This window comes from Erpetoichthys calabaricus, chromosome 7, assembly GCF_900747795.2.
Source record: "Erpetoichthys calabaricus chromosome 7, fErpCal1.3, whole genome shotgun sequence".
NCBI classification, from domain to species: Eukaryota; Metazoa; Chordata; class Cladistia; order Polypteriformes; family Polypteridae; genus Erpetoichthys; species Erpetoichthys calabaricus.
Window position 1 is genome coordinate 64,743,884 of NC_041400.2, and position 23,912 is coordinate 64,767,795.

The following is a 23,912-nucleotide window of genomic DNA, read 5'->3' on the forward strand; positions in this document are numbered from 1 at the left end:
TGAGATTCACATCATCAATGTGGGTGCATCAGTGACATTAATGGAGTTATTGTCCTGTGTTGAAGCCACATCTTATGGGCTGACCTCTCTCCTAAAGCACCAATGTGTTAAACTGTTATTGTGTATTTCAATCCAACTACAGATCTTTAATGGCAATCGACAGATATACTTTCACTGTGGGTGCACCTTTCTTTATCCTGTTCAGTGGCATCATACTTTATGAAGCAGAATGTATCCAAAATGCATGTTGTCACTTTGAACATATTTGCCTTTTGAAAAAAAAAAATGCTTATAATTAACAAGGAGAACAACTAGGACTCCACCTCTCTCTCTGTCTCCTGTACTGTTAACAGCATATTTTGAAAATATGTGCTTTTATTAATGAAAAGCATAGAACAGGATAACAACAGGAGGACATAAATACCTAACACAAACATACTGTATATCGTGCACGACACACCATCATGTGTTCTTGCTTTGTCTACCGTGCCTCCCCAACTTAAATCTGTCTCCTCTTACTTTCTCTCTATATCTCTGGACTCTGTCCAGTAAAGTTTCACCCCATCACACTTCTTAAATGCAGAAGAGACCACTAGTAAGGGGCTGCTTTTCCCAAGTTGGAATTGCTTCATTGTGCACAATGAGCAAATTAATGAGAATAAAAAGCTTGGTGGTCAAAGTAATATGAGCCTTGTTCAGCCTTAGAAGTTTCAGTTATAGAGGGTAGCATCCATCCATCCATCCATCCATTATACAACCCGCTATATCCTAACAACAGGGTCACGGGGGTCTGCTGGAGCCAATCCTAGCCAATACAGGGCGCAAGGCAGGAAACAAACCCTGGGCAGGGCGCCAGCCCACCGCAGAGAAAGTAACATGTTCTCTGAAAAAAAAAACTAATTAAATGACGTACTGTAAATACTCAGTAAAAGCTACCTCCTAGCACTCTGTAGGGTCCTGGGCCAACCTAGTGTCTATCCACCAGGATTCAACTCTTATTGTGATGCTCTGGTAGGAATAATTTCAGGGACATTTGCAAAATAACTACATTTTATTCTAAACCTCAGTTTGTCCTCACTGGTAAGCAAAGATGTACCCTGCTAGTGTGGGTCCATCTCTCTCTCCCTTTTCTTCAGATATGGTGTACCACCTCTCTATTATATGTCACCTTGTTGTACAGAAGTTAGGTGACCCTCCACGTACTCCTTAAATGAAAGTGCTTTATATGTCCTTAACACTGAAGAAGTTCAGTCATTTTCAAACCCACTTAATCCTGAACAGGTTTGCAAAGGTGTAAGTGCAAGGCAAGAACAAACCCTAGACAGGGCACCAGTCCATCTCAGGGTGGACACACATACACACCCACACCAACCACTTACTAGGGCCAATTTAGTAACACCAATCTATTTAACCTGCATGTCTTTGGAATATGAGAGGAAACCCACACAAACACGAGGAGAGCATGCATATTCCATGCAGTGAGGACCAGGGACATGAACCTGATGTCCTTACTGTGAGGCAGTAGCACAACCACTGCACCACCATGACACCCACTAAAGGAGTCCTTGTCTATATAACAGATATTATTGAAAAGATGAATGCTAAAAGGCCTGAATTAGCGCTAACTGCCATCATTTGAAGTTTTCATAAGAAATGCAATAGTTTACTTCATGATGTTTAAACTCTAAATTTTCTCAGTTGCAGGAGACAATTGTCATTTTTCACCATCTGATAATAATATTAATACATTTTATTTATATAGCACCTTTCCTATGCGCAAGGATACATGTCCATAGTTGGCTAGATCACAAATCAAAAATAGGATTAAATATGTACAGTAATCCCTATCCTTGAAATAGTCTAAAATGATACTTTAATCATACTTTAAAGTATGATTACTTTAATCATCAGCAGCTTCAAAATTTACAAACATTCTAAGCAACCAGTCCGTTTGTAGTGCTAACTACAATAGCGAGGATAATTTAAATAGTAAGGTGGAAAAATTTAATACTAAGGTGAGAGCTGCTCCTGACATAGTCGCACCTGAAAAGACAGTTAAAAAATCTTCTAGCATTGTTATACCATGGAAGACACAAAGAGTGCCTGATTTAAAGAGAACATGCCGGAGAGCTGAGCGTAAATGGAGAAAATCTAAACTAACTATCCACTATGAGATATTGAAGGTTAAAATAACAGAATACAATAACACAGTCCATCTTGAGAGGCGCTGCTATTTCTCTAGAATTATAAATAACAATGCTAGTAATCCCAGAATCTTATTCTCTATGATTGATCGTCTGCTAAACAAAGGTCACTCAATGGAATGCCTCCAGAATACTTCCAGCGAAACTTATGAGGCTACTGCTGTATTTTTCAATCAAAAAATTAATAATATTAGAAATAATATTGTACATCTCCCCAACACTGTGCATCCTCTTAAGCCCCAGTACTCTGTTATAAACAAATTAAATTCTTTCACCAGGATAGATTTACCTCATTTATATAAAATAATTTCTCAACTGAGACCCTCCACCTGCGTCCTTGACCCAATACCAACAAGTTTTTTCAATGAAGTTAATTGATAGTATTCTTGACATAGTAAACTCGTCATTAGATATGGGGGTCATCCCAGACTGTCTTAAGACTGCTGTAGTTAAACCCCTACTCAAGGAAAATAATCTCGACCCCTCTGCTCTTGAAAATTTTAGACCCATTTCTAACCTGCCTTTCTTAAGTAAAATTCTAGAGAAGGCAGTCATTATGCAGCTTAATGACCACCTCAATAAACATGCTATTCTTGATAAATTTCAGTCGGGTTTTAGAACAAATCACAGTACAGAAACTGCACTCGTTAAAGTAGTAAATGATTTGCGGGTAAATGCAGACAGAGGCCATTTATCTGTTCTCATCCTCTTAGATCTGAGTGCCACATTTGATACCATTGATCACAATATTCTTAGAAATCGCCTTAGTCAGTGGGTGGGCATCTGCGGCAGTGTCTTAAATTGGTCTGAATCCTACCTGGCAGGTAGAAAATTCTTTGTTAGTTGTGGTAATTATACTTCAAAGACACATGATATTTTATATGGTGTTCCACAAGGCTCTATCCTGGGTCCGCTGGTCTTTTCGATCTACATGCTTCCATTTGGTCAGATTATCTCGGGGCATAACATGAGCTACCACAGCTATGCTGATGACATGCAGCTGAATTTATCAATAGCACCTGATGATCCCGACTTTGTTGTTTCACTAACACAATGTCTTACTTGTGTTTCTGAGTGGATGAGTAGTAATTTTCTCAAGCTAAATAAAGAGAAAACTGAAATTTTAGTGATTGCCAATAATGGATATAATGAGGTTATTAGAAATAAATTTGATGCATTAGGATTACAAGTCAAGACGGAGGTAAAGAATTTAGGGGTAACTGTTGACTGTGACCTGAACTTTAAATCGCACATTAATCAGATCACTAGGACAGCATTTTTTGACTTAAGAAATATAGCAAAACTTAGACCTCTTATATCATTGAAAGATGCTGAGAAATGAGTTCACGCTTTTGTTTTCAGTCGACTAGATTACTGTAACGCACTCCTCTCAGGACAACCCAAAAAAGATATAAATCGATTGCAACTAGTGCAGAATGCAGCTGCTGGAATCCTAACTAGGAAAAAAAAAAATCAGAGCACATTTCTCCAGTTTTGATGTCACTACACTGGTTACTGTGTTATTCAGAATTGACTTTAAAATACCGCTTATGGTTTACAAAGCCTTAAATAACTGCGGTGGGTTGGCACCCTGCCCGGGATTGGTCCCTGCCTTGTTCCCTGTGTTGGCTGGGATTGGCTCCAGCAGACCCCCGTGACCCTGTGTTCGGATTCAGCGGGTTGGACAATGGATGGATGGATGGAAGCCTTAAATAATCTTGGTCCATCTTATATATCGGAATGTCTGACATCTTATATTCCAAATCGTAACCTTAGATCTTCAAATGAGTGCCTGCTTAGAATTCCAAGAGCTAAACTTAAAAGAAGTGGTGAGGCAGCCTTCTGCTGTTGTGCACCTAAAATCTGGAATAGCCTGCCAATAGGAATTGGCCAGGCTGATACGGTGGAGCACTTTAAAAAACTGCTAAAAACACATTACTTTAACATGGCTTTCTCATAACTTCATTTTAATTTAATCCTGATGCTCTGCATATTCAATTAATTATCATTACTATTCATGGTGGCTCCAAAATTCATACTAACCCCTACTCTCTTTTTCCGGTTTTCTGTGGTGGCGGCCTGTGCCACCACCACCTAATTAAAGCGCCATGAAGTCCCTACATTGATGGATTAAAGGCCAGAAGTCCATGTGACCGTCATCATCAAGTCCTTCCATGAAAACCCTGAATACAATGAGGACTGATCATTTATGTTAGGTAGAATGCCTAGAGGGGGCTGGGCGGTCTCATGGCCTGGAACCCCTGCAGATTATATTTTTTCTCCAGCCATCTGGAGTTTTTTTTGTTTTTTCTGTCCTCCCTGACCATTAGACCTTACTTTTATCCATCCATCCATTATCCAACCCGCTATATCCCAACCACAGGGTCACAGGGGTCTGCTGGAGCCAATCCCAGCCAACACAGTGTGCAAGGCAGAAAACAAACCCTGGGCAGGGCGCCAGCCCACTGCAGGGCCTTTACTTTTATTCTATGTTAATTAGTGTTCTCTTATTTTAATTCTTACTTTGTTTTTTTTCTCTTTCTTCATCATGTAAAGCACTTTGAGCTACGTTATTTGTATGAAAACGTGCTATATAAATAAATGTTGTTGTTGTTTAAACCCTAGTGTGCCATTAGCATGTGAACTCCTGTCATCGGTTAATGAGGCATGCACAACATCTGATCATTTTTGCTTAAAACACCTATTGATTTACAAAATGGCCTATGAGTGTTTTTGGGTGTAGAGGGACAAAATAGGGGGGATCCTAAACAGCTCATTGTCTTGCATAAGTAGACATCAAGAATGATATATTTGGGGATTTTCTCAAACAAACATAAAACAAGTTTCTGTTACTTAAAAGCAAATTAAAGTTGTTTTTTAGAAAGACACAGAAGCAGTACGTATTGATGTGTATGTTTTCACAGCAGCATGGAAGTCTGCAAAGCTGCCTTCAAACTCTTGTTTAAGAATGAGAAAGCTGTAGCTGTCATCTCACATAAACGTTGTATGAGGCAGACATTTGGAGCAACAGCACTCGCTTATGTATGTAGCACTTTCAATGATAACCACATTTTACAGCACAAACAATCAGGCATTTCAGCTTGTTCACTATACAAGAATCAGCAGGATTACAATATTACATCATCAGATGGCCTGAAGTATCCTTGTATTCAAGAACTGCTCAGCTGCGACTTGTAATCTTAAATGTTCAACAAGACATAACTACAATAAGAACACACTTCCGGAAACACGGATAGACTGAACTAATACTCATTGAACAATGAATTCCTTCAACTGACAAATGAATGATAAAGTACTTCATTCAGTTTAGTTTTAATAATATATATTATTGTCTTTGGGTGGTTTCTATGGAAACTCACAGATGGAAATCTGAATTTGAGAAGTGTAACTTAGGAACCAGACTCGCTGGTTTCCTTGGGAGATAGCTTAAGAATGCCATGCTTCACAAGGGTGAGAAAGACATCTCTATTGCTTCTATAAATGTCATCTCCCCAAACATTTTAACCATTTAACCACTGGTTCTGTTTAGTTTAACTTGTAGAAATGAGGAAAAGAGAATCACTTGACACCATCATATACAGTACAGCAAAAATTCCAAGGGATAAATTAACCCTTAAAAGTGTATTTATGGGAACATTGTCTTCATATCTAGTACTTTCAAGTGTTAGCATAAAATCCTCCAGTGCTACATTAAGTTGCCTATTGGCAGCCATTTCACTATGCTCTTAATAATTCTCTAGTAGCTCAACTGTGACAGTTAAAGGGTCAATCATTTTAAAACTGGTGTTCTCCCAAGCTTGTGGAGAGCAAGTGTAACTCCAGCTTGAGCTGCCTTCAGTGAAGTACCTGTAGGCGAAAAGGTTTTTGCTTTAACCTTCTTTTTTCTGTTGTCCAGGAAAATTATAAATCTTTCCATGTGCCTGGTACAAATACAGAATGTTATTTGCAAGAATTGCTCATGATAAATTGTGCCTGTCACGGGTATAAAATCTAAAATCGATCAGAGCTGCTTAGTAGTTATTAGAACTAAATTCTGCTTTTTAGCAATTCTGTGGAAGGTAATACACTCTGACATGTGCCCTGTGTGGCCTACCACAAATCAGGAAGAGCACAATCATAGCTTTTCTTTTGATCTTAACATTGTTAAATTATTTCTTGCAGATTATACTTTCATGGATAACCATGGTTATCACAGCTGCCTCTAAGCTATAGAGACCAGTTTTTGAATCTGAGCTCAGCAGGATACAACATGGACAGATGAATTCATAAGATAAGTAAGTCTCTTCAGGTCATCATCAGCTATCCTTGCCACTCCGCTAGCCACAAAACAGAAAAGATTTACAGCTTTTATTGAGCTTTGACCACTGAAACAGGAAATTGTACAATAAAACTGAAAATGAGAAAAGACATATAAGAAGCCACATATACTTCTGAGAGAGAGAGAGAGAGAGAGAGAGAGAGAAAGAGGGCCAAATATCTTGACAGTTTCAATATTTTAATTATACATAGTTATAGGTCTATAAGTGAAATTAAGTTCTTGCATGGTTTCAGGGCCATTTCACATTTTTGGAATACCATTTTATAAAAGAAGGATTTGTGGCCCATTAAAATATTTTATGTTGCATGTCCCAGATATTTAATCGAGTTACATGATGGTGTTAATCTACTTTCCATATTCATCTTTTGCTGGTGTCTGTAATGAATGGTATGAGGAAACCTCAAAAATCATGTTTGACTTGATAGGCATCTGGTAATTTCTACATTTTGCACTCATATTTCATACACAGTTGGCAGTAATGTTGTTAACATTTTCAGATCCATCTGTATGGAGGATGCAGATTCATCTTTAGCTTTTACCTACAAATGACTGCACAGGCAGCAAAGTTGTTCCCTAAAACAGAATGAAATTATTTAAAATGTAGTCTGTTTTTATAGAAACTAGACTTATTAAACGTTATAAAAGTGTCTGTTGTATTTTACATAAGCATGTGCTGCCAATAATATGTTGAAAATGTGTTATCTAATTTCTAATATTCCTACTTATTATAAATAGCTGATTCCATTTGTCAGATATAAAGATATACTGTCTGAATTGGCAGAGGTGTTCTCTGTTGGGTTTTCTCTACTAGAGCTAATTTGCCTAGGATTTTTGTTTCTTCTTATGAAAAAAGCATATGGAGGAGCTGACACGAGCCAAGCATTCTCTTCCTGTTGATATTTTAGGCTTACATTTCTACATCCTTGTAAAAAAAGTCATTCTTTTTATTCTAGATAGATAGATAGATAGATAGATAGATAGATAGATAGATAGATAGATAGATAGATAGATAGATAGATAGATAGATAGATAGATAGATAGATAGATAGATAGATAGATAGAACTATATTGATCTCCAAAAGAAAATTCACTTCATCCACAACAGATTAAAATAAACATAAACGGGTACATTTCAGTATTACATACATGAATTACACAGTGACTGTAATTGTTTATACTTTACTAATGGAGTCAGTTCTTTTCACATGCTAAGTTAAACTATACTCCTTCTACGTAATTAAACACTTAATAGTTGTTTTAAAGAAACTTAAGTATGGAAGTAGAACTGCTTGCCAAGGGGCATTCCAGATTAATTTTCTAGTAAGTGATCATTGTTTTGTGACAGCCTCCATTCAGCCAGACAATGATTTTTGAAATCAACACATTTTAATGTTTACAGAATAAATGCTAATACTCTAAAAGAGAAAACATAACAGCAAATTCATTTTGCCAAATCAAGGGACTGTATTACCTTTGGAAAAACTTTAATTTTCATACTTATAATTAACATAAAATCACAAACCATCTTAATCCAATTCAAAAATAAACAGCTCAACTACAGTATGAACAGGAAAACCTCCCAGCTGTTATAAGCGAACATCAAACACAAAACTCAAACCTCACTTTGAGCCTGTTAAATGCTGAAAGTGTTTCCAGGGTTATATTTAATAAAAGGTCAAAAGGGCTTGAAGTAAAGGTCAGAATAGCTAGTACTGCCTGGAGACATAAGCCTTGAAAGGAGAAAATGACGGCAAAGTGGAGGAAAAGCCCTGGGTGACAGGGCGTAGCATTTCCTTTACAAAGTTGCCAACCAATTTAGCTTCTGTTAACACTGAGTATGAATATAATATAGAAATGAAAGATGGCATACATGTGGGAAACCACATGGTTATAATAAATCTCCATTCCAGTGTAGTGCTTCACACGTAAGCTGTAGAATTTCAATTACAAAGGTGTTTTGTGCAATTCTCAAATAAACATAGTGCGTTGTAGAACATTTGGTTTTAACATGACAGTGCCCCGCTACTAATGAAGCTGTTTTCAGTAGAGGTGTAGGATGGCTGTGATCTAACAAATGGATGAGTAGTAATGCCTCTGAACATTTTTAATATAAAAATATTTATTCAGCCGTACTTACTGAATGAGATTTTACTCACGCATACAGTTGTATATTTACAAACTACATATACTATATGTGTGTGTGTAATTATATTAAATATAAGTATACAGAATGTGTGTGCGTATGTTTTATATGTATATATATATATATATATATATATATATATATATATATATATACATACATATATATATATATATATATATATATATATATATATATATATATATATATATATATATATATATATATACAGTGGAACCTCGAGATATGATCACCTCTGTATACGAGAAATTCAAAATACGAGGAAAGTATGAGCGAAAAATTCAGATCTAAATGCGAGCATTGGCTCGCGTAACGAGCCACGAGCCAGGCTGTGGGTATAGCTCGCGGCTTAGCGAGGGGGCGTGGTAGCAGTTGCGAGCCGCGATCTGCGGTGTCTGCGTTTCTCACTTAAGTGCACAGGTGGGAAACTGCCCACATCCATGATTGTTCCTGTGGCTGATGGGCTGCAGCTGCCATGTCCTCCCCGCATATATAGAGAAGCGCGAGCCGGTTAAGGGGGAGAAGAAGTAAAAGAAAAGAGAGGAGAGAGAACGGAGGTTGCGGCAGGCAGGCAGGCAGGCGGTGCAGGAGAGCAAGCGAGTGCAGGCTCGCGTGTAGCTGAACAGTGAGCTGAACAGGCGAGCCAAACAGCTGAAGCAGGACGGTGTAGAGAAGGTCAGCTGCATTAAGAGTGTCTCGCCTGTTGCAGAGCCCGCAGGTGAGACGCTAACAGAGAAGAAGCACCGGGGATTGTCATCTGTTTTTTAAAGACTGCATCCTTTTGACGTTTTAACCTCGTGTTAAAGGATTGTTATTCTTGTGTATTTTAAACCTCCACTTCACAACTGTTTTAAGGATTATTTATTTAAAGATTTATTGAATGCTCTACTGCACTTTGGACACCTGTTTTGATTCTTTTAATAATCAGTTATATTATTTACCAGTGTTATTTATTAAAGGTAGACTACAGTATATATAATTTATCAGTGTTATTTGTTAGGAAAATTGATTTTTATGTTAATATATTTGGGTTGCGGAACGGATTAACTGGATTTCCATTATTTTCAATGGGGAAGTTTGTTCTAGATACGAGAAATTCGCTATACAAGCTCAGTGCTGGAATGAATTAAACTCGTATCTAGAGGTTCCACTGTATATATATATATATATATATATATATATATATATATATATATATATATATATATATATATAGCAGGAGGAGGAGTATAGGAACCTAATCAAAGACTTTGTTAAATGGTGCAACTCAAACCACCTACAACTGAACACCAGCAAAACCAAAGAGCTGGTGGTGGATTTTAGGAGGCCCAGGCCCCTCACGGACCCCATGATTATCAGAGGTGACTGTGTGCAGAGGGTACAGACCTATAAATACCTGGAAGTGCAGCTGGATGATAAACTGGACTGTACTGCCAATACTGATGCTCTATACAAGAGAGGACAAAGCCGACTATACTTCCTTAAAAGGCTGGCGTCTTTCAACATCTGCAATAAGATGCTGCAGATGTTCTATCAGATGGTTGTGGCGAGTGCCCTCTTCTACGTGGTGGTGTGCTGGGAAGGCAGCATAAAGAAGAGGGACGCATTATGCCTGGACAAACTGGTGAGGAAGGCAGGCTCTATTGTAGGCACAGAGCTGGACAGTTTGACATCCGTGGCAGAGTGACGGGCACTGAGCAGGGTCCTGTCAATCACGAAGAATCCACTGCATCCACTAAACAATATCATCTCCAGACAGAGGAGCAGCTTCAGCGACAGACTGCTGTCACTTTCCTGCTCCACTGACAGACTGAGGAGATCGTTCTTCCCCCGCACTATGCGACTCTTCATTTCCTCCTTTGGGTATACGGTAACATTATACAATGTTATTGACTATTATACCTGCCTCGCACTCTCCACCTTGCACTTTTTAACTTGCACTGTGTTTTTATCACTCTTTAATTAACATTGATTTTTATCAGTGTGCTGCTGCTGGAGTATGTGAATCTATCTATCTATATCTATCTATTTATCTATCTATATATATATATATAAATTATGGAGTGCCAAACAGGCAATTACAATGATTTTCGGAATATATAAAGTCAGCGTTGGAAAATATAAAGTCATTCCTGAATATATAAAGTCAAAACTTGAATATATAAAGTCAGCGTCAGAATATATAAAGTCATTCCTGATTATATACAACGTCAAAGCATGAGTATATAAAGTCAGCGTCAGAAAATGTAAAGTCATTCCTGAATTTATAAAGTCAGTGTCAGAATATATAAAGTCATTCCTGAATATATAAAGTCAGAGTTAGAATATATAAAGTCATTCCTGAATATATAAAATCAGCGTTGGAATATATAAACTCATTCCTGAATATATAAATTTAAAGTTAGATTACAGTAATCCCTCGCTATATCGCGCTTCGCCTTTCGCGGCTTCACTCCATCGCGGATTTTATATGTAAGCATATTTAAATATATATCGCGGATTTTTCGCTGCTTTGCGGGTTTCTGCGGACAATGGGTCTTTTAATTTCTGGTACATGCTTCCTCAGTTCGTTTGCCCAGTTGATTTCATACAAGGGACGCTATTGGCAGATGGCTGAGAAGCTACCCAGCTTACTTTTCTCTTTCTCTTGCGCTGACTTACTCTGATCCTGACGTAGGGAGATTGAGCAGGGGGGCTGTTCGCACACCTAGACGATACGGACGCTCGTCTAAAAATGCTGAAAGATTATCTTCACGTTGCTATCTTTTGTGCAGCTGCTTCCTGAAACGACATGCTGCACGGTGCTTCGCATACTTAAAAGCTCGAAGGGCACGTATTGATTTTTGCTTGCTTGTTTTTCTCTGTCTCTCTATCTCTCTCTCTCTCTTTCTGTGCTCTTGACGGAGGGGGTGTGAGCTGCCGCCTTCAACAGCTTTGTGCCGCGGTGCTTCGCATACTTAAAAGCCAAACAGCCCTATTGATTTTCCTCTGCCTTTATGACAGTCTCTGCTCCTGACTCCTTTGAAGAGGAAGATATGTTTGCATTCTTTTAATTGTGAGACGGAACTGTCATCTCTGTCTTGTCATGGAGCACAGTTTAAACTTTTGAAAAAGAGACAAATGTTTGTTTGCAGTGTTTGAATAACGTTCCTGTCTCTCTACAACCTCCTGTGTTTCTGCGCAAATCTGTGACCCAAGCATGACAATATAAAAATAACCATATAAACATATGGTTTCTACTTCGCGGATTTTCTTATTTCGCGGGTGGCTCTGGAACGCAACCCCCGCGATGGAGGAGGGATTACTGTATATTGATATTGATTGAAATGACTCAGACACATTTTTAGTAAACTCAATGAGTTCCTAATACAACGTAATGAAATAAGTTAATAAAAACTTCTTCAGAAAAACATTAAAAAAAAAAACACTGTTCAGTTAATGTATTCAAAATGATGTATGTGCCTGGCATTTTGAACACTATATTTATTTATTCTTTTTGTATGGGCGCATTTCTGGACGAACCTCACAAGCCAAATCGACTCTGAGTGGCTTCTGTCGAAGTTTACCTTTCACTAGTACGAGTGAAATGACAAGCACAAAAATTAGAGAATATTTGATGGAACTAGACCATTTTATTTGTGAATTGTCCTAATTTTATATATTCGGGAATGATTTTACATATTCCAACGCTGACTTTATAAATTCAAAAATGAAATTATATATTCCGATGCTGACTTTATATAATCAGGCTTTGACATTATATATAATCAGGAATGACTTTATATATTCCGACGCTGACTTTATATATTCAGGAATGACTTTATATAATCGGGAAGGACTTTATATATCCTGACGCTGACTTTATATAATCAGGCTTTGGTGTTGGTGTATTCAGAACACTGACTTTATATATTCCGAAAATCATTATATTTGCCTGTTTGGCACCCCATAATATGTATATACATACAGGTATACATACAGTACCAGTTGCATTATTCACTTTTCTACCTACTTGTGTGGCCACATGTGCATATACGTTTTTTAAATCTGCTGGTTTCTCCTAAATTTACAATTTTGCCAACTTACTATGCTAATTTTATAATTATTGGATTTATTACTTCCATTTACATTAACTTTAAATTGTCTGTTCAGTGTTTTATAACTTTTGTTTTTGTTCTCTGAATTCCACAACTGCACTATTATTTTTTTATTTATTTATTTTCTGTGATTAATTCTTTTACTATTGTTATTACTACTGCCCACTACTCTGTTATCAATAGCACAGCTCAATACACAAATATGTTAGATTTACAAAAAAAGTTATGAAAATATTAAAATGAAGTGATGGGGACATGTGGAGTTCTACTTTTACTTGTATTATATGGAATATTACAGGAAAGCATCCAGGAAAGTTTTGCACTGTTTCTTTCTGCTCACAGTGGGACATGTTAAAAGGACAGAGACACAGCATTGCACAACCAATACTTCATTTGGAGAGTCAAGATGGCTGGAATGAGCTGGATAGGCAGAGAGAATAGAAAACTAATCTCTAATAATTTCTTTATTATCTACCTAATTATTTTAATATATTACTAAATGCAGGGTTCAAGATGTGAAATTATTCTACATGTTAATGTAAGATAAACAAAAAAAAATCAGATGTTCCTGAGACGTATGAGTTATTCCTTGTTGGTTGAATATCAGAGGTCTGAACAATGAAGTAAAAGTGTTATTACATCTCATTTCACTCAGATATATCATTTTTTTAAAAGGAAACTCATTTTACATATTAAAGATCAAACCAGGATGTTGAAAGGATTCACTGAGGGAGTATGTCACTCCATTTATGGGAATTAAACTAGAGGAATAGAAAAAATAATTAATAAAGCAACAGTTTTTATTGCTTCTGAGGTCATCTCTGGCTCAGAATGTTATTTGTATCGTAATGGGCATGTGGAATGCAATTTGGCCACCTCTGACCAGCATTAATACACCCTAAGTGGAGTGATAAGGATTTTTTCTTTATTATCCAATATGTGCAGTTGGCAAATTATAATGAATGGAGGTTTTAACTGTGTACTGCCCTATGCCTAAGATATAAAACTTCCTCAACAATAACAATAATATTTTTCAAAGAATCACAACATTTCAGACAAATGGAAGTATCTCCACCTATATTCAAGACAATACTTTTTCTCTTTAGTGCATTATACTTACTTATTAATTAAGTACTATTTTGTTGATAATGTATCACTACCATGTGTCAGATATCAAAATTATGATGGTATTGTAATAGCTGACCATTTTCCTTCCATTTTTTCTGGAACTTAAAATATCAAGCTCTACTCTTACAACTCAGATTTTTTTAATCTACTCTTACAACTGCCCATTCTATTTAGTTATTAAGATTTTACTAAATATATCTCTACATATGTTGATATTTTTGTTAAAACCCATGTATCTTCTAAGAAGAAAGATCAGTTCCAGTTTCTCACAAAAAAAAAACTAGAAACTAGAATGCCAACTGAATTCAAAGATTAAAATTTAAAATATATATAAATACAATCATCAGAGCTCTTGAAAAAATAAGACAGTACAAATATAGTTAAATGTATGAATTGCAAGAGACATCAATTACCTACTACTTAAATTATGCAATTATTATTATGAAAACAAAAAAAAAAAGCCAGACAGGATACTATCCTGTCTAATACTTAAGAAAAATTTTAACAAAATGGTTGAAGGTGACCATAGCTTACTCAGCACAGCGAAATAAGTGACATATTAATGAAAAATTAAATCACCCTTCACCTAAAAGAAATTAATAAAAATGTAATTTTGATTAAAATGCTTTAATAAATTAGATATACCACAACTCTGGGCATCAAACAGATTGATAAACCATAAGTACCCTCTTAAATCTTAAGCTGCTGTGTTGTAAACCATACAAAGTGGAGAAGCTGCAAGCCCAAATAGAAATTATTATTATTATTAAAAGGTGAAATTAGCCCAGTGGAGTGCCACAGGGCCATGATATTACTGTGCGTGCCCCTTACTCCCACCCCAACTTGGTAAAATAACAAAAAATGTGTGAAAAAAACAGAGGAACAGGATGAAAAAAATATCATGTGGATAACAGCGATATCACAAAAATAAACCAAAGCACAGAAATTGTCAAGCCCAAACCTAAATAAAACAGAACATATTCCACTTTACAAGCTAAATAGAGCCACATAGTCTCAAGACAGATAAAGAAGGAAGAATATGACTGCCTGCCATAGAGGACAAATAAATAACATATGACTAATTTTTGAAACTTGTCTTAAATTGGCCCATTAGACCAGCCATTCCCAAACTTTTTCTCCTGGGATCCCCTTTCCAATTAAATACTATTTCTTTTAACAACTGTGAATCAAAAATGATCAAAGCCATTTCTAATAAACAGTACATGAGCAGGCCTACTTATATAAGTTGATTCATATAACTGGACAGCAAATTTTTCACTCTGCAAGAGTCATTAAGTCAACTAACTTTTAATGTCTTGTGCCAGGTCATTAATGAGCTGTAAAACTGTATTACGGAAGGGGTTTTTTTTCAGGCTGGTGAGCAAACTTATCACCATTCACAACTTTATTTATTTCAATTGTAGCTACATGAATGAGTCTCCTGCTAGTTGTGTAAGGCTTTTCACTTGGCTATTAAGTATACCATTTGCGCTTTATAAGAAATTTTCTTTTCTTTCACTTTGATTTCCTGCTGACCATATAAATTAATATCCTTACAAAGAGAATTTTTTAGTGTGTGTGGGATGCCTTGTTTCTAAATGTCTCTTAAGTTTAGCAGATTTTAAGCTGCCACTGGTGAGATATTCTGGGCATAAAACATAGCATATAGAGCTCACCATTGATAAGTGAGCATGCAAATCCATGCTGCAGAAAATCAATTTGACATTTGTGCCTTGTTATTTCCTTTTTGGAGAAGTGCTCTTTGCCTTATGTTTATTATCATCACTCTTGAGCAAACCATTACAGTTATATTTTTTCACATATACTGTAAATGACATGCAATATTTCTTTTGACTTTTGTTTAACTTGAGCAACAAGGTTCCAGAACGTCCCAAGCACCACCATAAACAACACTTTGAAAGCCAAATGTTTTTACTAGAACTATGATCCGTTTAGTTTAGTTACAGGTGACTGTAACAGTAAAGCTGACAACAGTGATATATACTGAATTTTGTATAGTTCAACCAAGCATACACAGCAAAGTGGCCAAAGGTACAATCAATGTTCTTACAACATGAACATTACACCACTAAGTGTATAGTTGCTGATCGAATTGACGGACCATTTCATTTTAAAAGAGTGAAAATCGCTGCCAGACAGCTAATGGTGTCATACCTGACAGAGCCCATAATATATGAATAGTGTGGTGGGAGACTGGAACTCTTACTTGGCCATGATGCCCAGAGTGTGGAAGGACCGGGAGAAAGAGTATTTTTGGGACAGTTTCTCCCATGAGCCGACAGAGGGCAGCCTCAATGGTTTCCAGCAGAGCCATAGGGCATGAGCATGGGAGCTCAACCATGTTGGAACCCGCCGCGGGCTCATGGAACTTTCCAGGGCCTTATTTGGCCACACTTCCACCACACCCGGAAGTGTGGCCAGAAGAAGCTTCTTAGGCTCCTGGAGTCCCCACCATTTGAGGCCCAGAGTTGGGAGGAAGAGGACAAAGCCTGAGGAGGAGTGGAAGCGGATGGACTGTTGGCAAGAAGGGACTGTGTATTGGGGTGTTGTGGTGTTGGTGATTGGTGCACTGTGTTGTGGAGAGCAGGGTGAAATACTCCCCAATTGTAAATAAACATGTATAGTGGTGGCTTCACAAGGGTTAATGGCTACTGTGATTTGAGCCACTATCTCCACCCCTTTTTTTTCTTTTCCAATCAGTTGTGATATGTCAAACACGACACATCAGACAGAGAAGCTTCTCTTCTGTTTGTGAGGTCCAAAACACGCACATTCCTTATTCCTCATTGCCGCATTTTATAAATTGTGCTTCCAGATGATTGGTTGTCACTTTTCATGAGCAGAGAGTCCACTCCTATGAGTAAAGACCAAATTACTAGGCATGTCACATTACACTACTGGTTTCAATGGAGTGCACCGCTGACTGTCTCTGACTTGCTATGATTATGTAAATTGAAGCTGTGACTGAAAATTACTGAAAAATCCCATAATGTGACATAGGCTTTAATAGATCAACGGCTAATCCAGCCAATTCTGAACCTGCTTTCTTAAATATAAATTTGCTGGGAAACAGATTATATTTTGAAAGCAATGTGTAAAATGCCAGAATCCAGCCAGAAGGATGTCAGATTACAGCACACAAATGTGTACACCCACACTTTACTCACTGTGAAGCTGTCAGCTAAAATGCAATTCACAATTTGTGACATATGTGTATTTAATATTTTAACAACTGCTATTTTTAGCAATCTACAGTTTGTGGTCCAGAATGCTTAACTGCAAAGTGACCTCAAATGTGCTCAAAATCTTACTCAAGTATGGTGCTATTAATACTGTATCCAATATGAAGACTTAAAAAACAAGTGCTTTTTGGATTTGTCAGCTGATTAAAAGACACAGATCTTTTTATAGCTAGGGTAGACTCATCTTCCTTAATTGCCTGCTTTCATATTCATAGGAGGTAGGACAAAACTCCAAAATGAGTGCAAGGCAGGTACCAACCACAGACAAGGTGATAGTCCATCCTTCACTTCTTCATGTGCGCACACACACACACACACACATTCAGAAGGCCTATTTATATTTGTCAACTAACCTAAACCCCATCTTTGAGGCATGAAAATTAAAACAAAGGTACTGAAGGATAAACCCAAACCCAAACTGCTCACTAAGAGTGACTATGCTTGGAATTAAACCCAAGCCAGTGACATTGAGTTGGTTTCCATGTGGCTGATGTGTGTCTTTTGTGTGTGTGTGCATATACAGTTCCCTCCATAATGATTGGGACAAAGACAGACTTTTCCTTGATTTACCACTCTGGTCCACAGTTAAAAAGTACAAATCAAATAATTCAGACGTGATTAAAGTTCATATTATAGACATAAATTTAAGTGTATTTGCATACATTTCATCACATCATGTAGGCATTGCAACAACTTTTATCCGCGCCCTCCCATTTCAGGCCACCATAATGTTTAGGACATAGCAATGGCAGGTATATTAAAGCAGTCATATTTAGTGAAATATAGTATTTTAATGATTAGAAGAATACCAGTACCTGTGACTGCCATACATGCCCAAGCCATAACACTCCACCACTAGATTTAACAGATGAGATGGTATGCTTTGGATCTTGAGTAGTTCCTTTTTGTCTCCACACTTTGCTCTTGCCATCACTCTGATACAAGTTAGTCTTTGCCTCATCTGTCCAAAAGACCTTTTCCAGAATTTTGCAGGCTCTTTTAAGTACTTTTTTGCAAACTGTAATCTTTGTAAACCAAGGAGATGCGGTCGCTCCTCCGAAACCCCTCTTAAGTGGTTATACAATGGGAAACAAATAACAGTTGTTTTTTTTAACTCCTCTTTGCTCGATCAGCTGCTGGCTTGCTGCTGCTGCCGTGCCGCATGATCTGCATTTCGTGCAGCGCTTCAAATGTTTAAAAGCCTGTACAGCACAAACACTATGCGATCTCTTTTCGCTGTTCCGTTATTTCACCGAGTAATATTTTCAGTTTGTTTGCGCTACTGCGATTTTTACTCTAATTTTTTTTAGACATTCGAATTTTCTTACTTCCATTATCTCTAACCTGCTCTGCATGTGTAGCACGGGACTTGCTTCCAAAGGTTGTAAGTATGACGTGAATTGTCTGTCTCGCGGGACGTGAAATTGTCTCTCTGTCTCTCTTCAAAAGATCTCACTTCCAAAAATCACGTCTCGTCACAGGAAAAAAGTCTTGTATCGTCGCAAGATTTTTTTTTATAAGAGAGAGATATTCCAGACAATTGCTTTAGATCATCCTAAAGGTTTTACTGATTTTTCTAATGGTTTTATTCTTGTTTTTCAGCGTCATAGAATGCCAGTTGTCCCAAACAGTATGGTATTTTCATGTCTCCATGGTGCAACCAAAATAAGTGCAAACACCTTGGAGTGAAAGTCTGCAATGTGAACTTTAATCATGTCTGAATTGTTTGATTTGTAATTTTAAACTGTGGGTAAATCAATGAAAAATGTGTCTTCGTCCCAAACGTGAAGGAGGGCACTGTATGTTTATGTATGTTTATGTAATATGGATGGATATGTAATATGTATGTGTGTAATAAAATAATTTATTTGTGGTATAAAGGTTTAGGAATATATTTATTTTAATATGGCCATATTGGACTTAAACCAAGGAACATAAGCATTTGTGGCAACACTATATACTCAGAGCTACCAACATTCAGATAAATCTGGTAATGTTTTTCATTTCTATATGTATTAAAATATCCTTTCTGTGTAGAACCTACACAGTTGGCACTCACTGAAAAGTCACTGAGTATGTATTATGTTGTCATATTAAGAGCTCAACAGTTAAGCTTACTAACATCAGAAAACAGCAGTTACTAAAAGTGTTTTTTTTTTTTTTTTCAAAGATTAGAATTAAAATGTTTAACATTTATGGTGTATCCATCACACTGATAATATCTAAAAATGAAAAAGAATGTGTTTAACATAAGCTACTGCATAATCATAACCCATTTAGTTATTCAAACTGCACATTTATGCATCCAGTCACCACCAATTATATGTTTCTTTGCTCAGGTCTATCACTACAGAAACCCAAAGCATTCATTCTTAGTTTTTCTGGAATTGCTTTAGCCACTACTGAGATACACTTAGCCAGAATCTATCCTGACAGCCAGACAAGAACTGTGGCTAGGCATATTTGCACATACCAGGTCAACTAAAAGTCACCAAATAATATGCATATCATTTAGATGCCAGGGGAAACCAGAGATCCCATAAGAAACCAATATGGACATAGGGAGAATGATCAAATCCCATGCAGACAATGACCATTTTAGGTATCAAAACATAATCCTGCACCAGTGTGGCAACAGTGCCAACCTCTGTACTAGCTAAATCAGAATGTGATCATCCACAAAGGATCTCTCACTCGACATATCAGAGAAGGAGTGGAATTTAGCAATGCAGAGAATTCATTCGAGCTCCATATGCGCAAAGCATACAATTATTCAGTCTCGAGGACTCAGCCAGCATTTCTGCAATATATAAAAATATTTCAAAGATCCAAGAGGACAATGGGAAAAGATAGATAGATAGATAGATAGATAGATAGATAGATAGATAGATAGATAGATAGATAGATAGATAGATAGATAGATAGATAGATAGATAGATAGATAGATAGATAGATAGATAGATAGATAGATACTTTATTAATCCCAATAAAGGAGTATGTGAATTTCCCCTTGGGATTAATAAAGTATCTATCTATCTATCTATCTTAGTGATTCATCCACCTATTTATTTTATTATTTGTATTTATTGTTATTATTATTTCATTTTTTTGCTATAAACAATCACTGGAAATCAGAGATCATTCCTGCTATTATTTATACAGCATGCCTTTCTTTGATGACACTGCTTCAACAATATTGGCAATGCTGCTTCCACAATTTAGGAACTTAAGTAATCCTCTAAAGCTGTAAGTTAAGTGAAAATGAAATGTTTGTTTTAGTGTCCATTAAAACGTAATAATAAAGAACACTAAAACAATACAGCAAATAAATTATAAAAGGAATTTTAAAATGCAAAGCAAAAATGAACAAAGCACTTATTGTTATTAGCTTGACTGGATCAAGTGTTTAAAAATAATTCATTCTTATCATGCTGCTTTCATAAACCACTCTACAGCCTTGACATGGCAATATTTAATTTTCAACTGTGCTTACCTGATTCATTTTTTCCTGTTATCGTAATAACGATCACATTCACTTTGGTCAGGTTAACTGGCTTCTCCAGACTTACATGTAAATCGGTTTTGGATGGTGCTGTGCCAATGTCTGAAACTACTGTTGTTTTACTCACTTCCGAGGGCTCAGTTGGTTTAGCAACAGAAGGCTTTGATGTTGCTGTGGTAAAATATTCATCGTCAATTTCAGTTGTAATATCCTTATCTGTGATGTCTTCTCCAGATGGCTCTGGCACCCCTGTGGATTCATCTATGATAACAATATCTTTAGTAGTGTCACTTCCTTGTGATTCTGTTTCAAAACTAACAGGTGACCAGTCAGTCACTGGACTCATTTCAGGCAATGGTTTCTTGTCTGTAATGCCTTCCTCAGGGAGACCGATCATAGAAGAAACCGACAGAGCCTCAGTTGGCTTTAATGTTGACATATCAAATTTTTTTGCAGCAGTTGTTGGTAACTTATATACAATAACTGGTTTTTCTGCATGTGTGCTTTGAGTGGTGGGTTTAGCAGGAGTTTCCATTGATGTGAAAGTAGTTACTTCAGAGCTTGAGGGACCTTGTATCTTTGTTGCTTCTGTAACTTTTTGTGTCACCGATTCTTTTGTTAATGCTGACTCCTCTTCTGTATGTGTGCTTGGTTCTTCAGAACCTGCGGATCCTTCTAGGTCATCTTTTATGACAGGTGCACCTGCTTCAGTTTCAGTGATGCCACCTTCCAATTTTTCGGTCTGCTCATCAACACTACCTGCTGGCGTTTCCTGGAGTTCCGTTTTAACAGTAGAACTAAATTCAGAAGATGCTATGTAAACAGGTGGAGTTGTTTTAGATGCTTCAAGGATTGCAGAACCTTCCTCTTCTAAAATGTCATCTTTTGACAATATTCCCAACATTTCAGTTGTTTCTGAAGTTTTCAGGTCAGTGTGGTCTGTTGATAAGAATGCTGACGTGGACATCACTGATGATGTTTTCTCTACTACTTCGGGGGCAGTGGTGCTAAAGTCAAAGGGTATTTTGGGAGACTGGCTCGATTTTTCAGGAGGGAAATTGTCCATACCTATTCCTGATCCTTCAAAGGACTCCCTGGGTTTTGTCATTTCTGAAAGAGGAAGGCTAGTTATACATTCAGTGCCTGCTGTACAAGGTGTGGGTTTTTCAGTTTTTACAGTTGCTTCATGCCATTCATCTGGCTCCATTGTCGATCCTGCTTCTTCTGTTCTAGAGGAAGTGGTTTGCACATATGTTTCAGAGCTAGCTGTAGGCTCCATAATTACTTTGGTTGATACAACTGTCTCATCAGTTGGATGACTGATTAATGGCTTTGCGCTAATAGTGTGGATGCCTGAAGGCTGTTCTTTAGTTTCAAACTTTTCAGTAAATTCTGAGGGTTTGCCTAGTCCTTGATCTGTGGTTTTTCTGATGGTAGATGAATCTGTTACAGCTTGCATATCAGAACCGCTGTCTAATTCTAAACTAGTGTAAGGGGAAATAGCTGTTGTTTCACTATATATTGACTGATCCTTACTTGTCACATCTTGAAGTATCACTTTGTCTGCCTCTGTTTGAGCAGATGTTGGTGGATATATAACACTTGCCATACTGGTTCCTGTGCCTGTCATATCCTCATAAATAGTTGAGCCTTCTTCATTTGGCGGTTCTGCTTCTACACCAGATTCAGGATCTAGTATGTCAGTCCCTGTTGTATATTGTAGATTTTCAGGTTTAATTGTAACTGTAATGGTATCTGTTTGGGATTCAGATGTTACCCCATGAACACCGGAGGGTGCAGGAAGCAAAATGGATTTTGTTGCCTCAACTGGATAGTCAGAGGTGATAGCACCATGTTCCTTACTGCCTGTAGACAGTATTGTGGTAATCTGAGAAAGTACAGAAACTTTACTTGTTGCAAGCACATCGTCCATTTTCTGTTGGTCAGCTTCTGTTTGTTCAGAGTGATCTCTAGGAAGAGTAGCAGTTTGCAGTTCTGTGACCTCTTCATACATAGCTGATCCCTCTGAAATCTCAGTCTCTTTGCTGACCTGACTTGTTTCTAACTGAGCAGAAGCAGAAGTTACAATTGTTCTGGGAGGCATTGTAAATAAAGTTCCAGAACTGGACCTTGATGTACTTGTTTCATATGCTGCTGGTGATCTCCCACTGGGTTTTAGAACTCTCAAAGTGTGTTCAGATGGTTTTTCTGTAGGTATGTCTTCAGAAAGTGTGGTATTTTGTACTTCAGCAGTCTCCTCATACATAGCTGATCCCTCAGGAATCTCAGTGTCTTTGCTGTCCTGAGATGCTTCAAGCAGGGCAGTAGCAGAAGTTACAATTGTTCCAGAAGGCTCAGTAAAGAAAGTTTCCAAACTGGACCTTGATGTACTTGTTTCATATTTTACTAGTGGTCTTTCACTGGTTTTTACAACAGTAAAACCCTCTTTAGTTGACATCTCTTCTTTAGTATCACTTGTAGGTATTAGCTGTACACTTTCACTGCTGTCTGGCACAGCTGCAGTTTCTGTAGCGCTGCCTTCTTCAGTTAGGGTATCTTGGTAACTGGTAGCAGATGTTGGCTCTTTATGCAAAACTGTTGAATACACCGCATTCTCAGCGTCAACAGAGTGAGTGGATTCTTTTGGTTCGACAGTACCTTCAGTATCTGCTGGCAGAATCAAGTTCTTACCTGCATTTGATGTTGCTTGTATTGTTCTAGGTGCAACTGTTGTTGATTCTGACTTTTTTGTTGAAAACATAGCACTTCCTTCTTCATCTAATATTAACTTGCTTACCAGATCTTTCTCTGTTGTTTTCTCTTGAGTGACTTGTGAAGGAGATGTTGTTGTGCCATGAACATCTATAATAAGAACAGATGATGTAATACCTTTTTCGTCCACACCTGAGCCTTCAGATTCAGGTTTGACTGTGTCTAAAGTGTCCAAGTCTAGACTTAAAGTTGAATCAGAGTGTGTATTACGGTCATGCCCCAAAGGCAAAGAGGTTGTTTTTATAATGCTCAGTACTGTGGTTATGTCAGACATAGGTATATCTTTTCCATCCATAGTGCTTCCTTCTTCTTCAGTTTTCTGAGTTGTTACAGCTTCTTTGTCTTCTGATGATATGGTTTGTGGAGTAGGTGGTATATCTGAAGATAAACCAGAGAAATGAGAACTCTCTGTGTATATTTCCTTTTCAGCTTTTGTAGTTACA

At 37.3% G+C, this 23,912-nt stretch overlaps 1 protein-coding gene across 1 annotated transcript in view; it reads right to left on the minus strand.

Annotated features, from left to right (window-relative positions):
* Positions 1 to 23,912, minus strand: part of vcana (versican a) — a 112,126-nt gene that overhangs the window by 60,083 nt on the left and 28,131 nt on the right. Inside the window, exon 5 of the mRNA XM_028805959.2 lies at positions 20,689 to 23,912. This exon is cut by the window's right edge and continues 1,309 nt beyond it. Coding sequence (XP_028661792.2) covers positions 20,689 to 23,912 — 3,224 coding nt within the window. The remainder of the gene's footprint in view (positions 1 to 20,688) is intronic.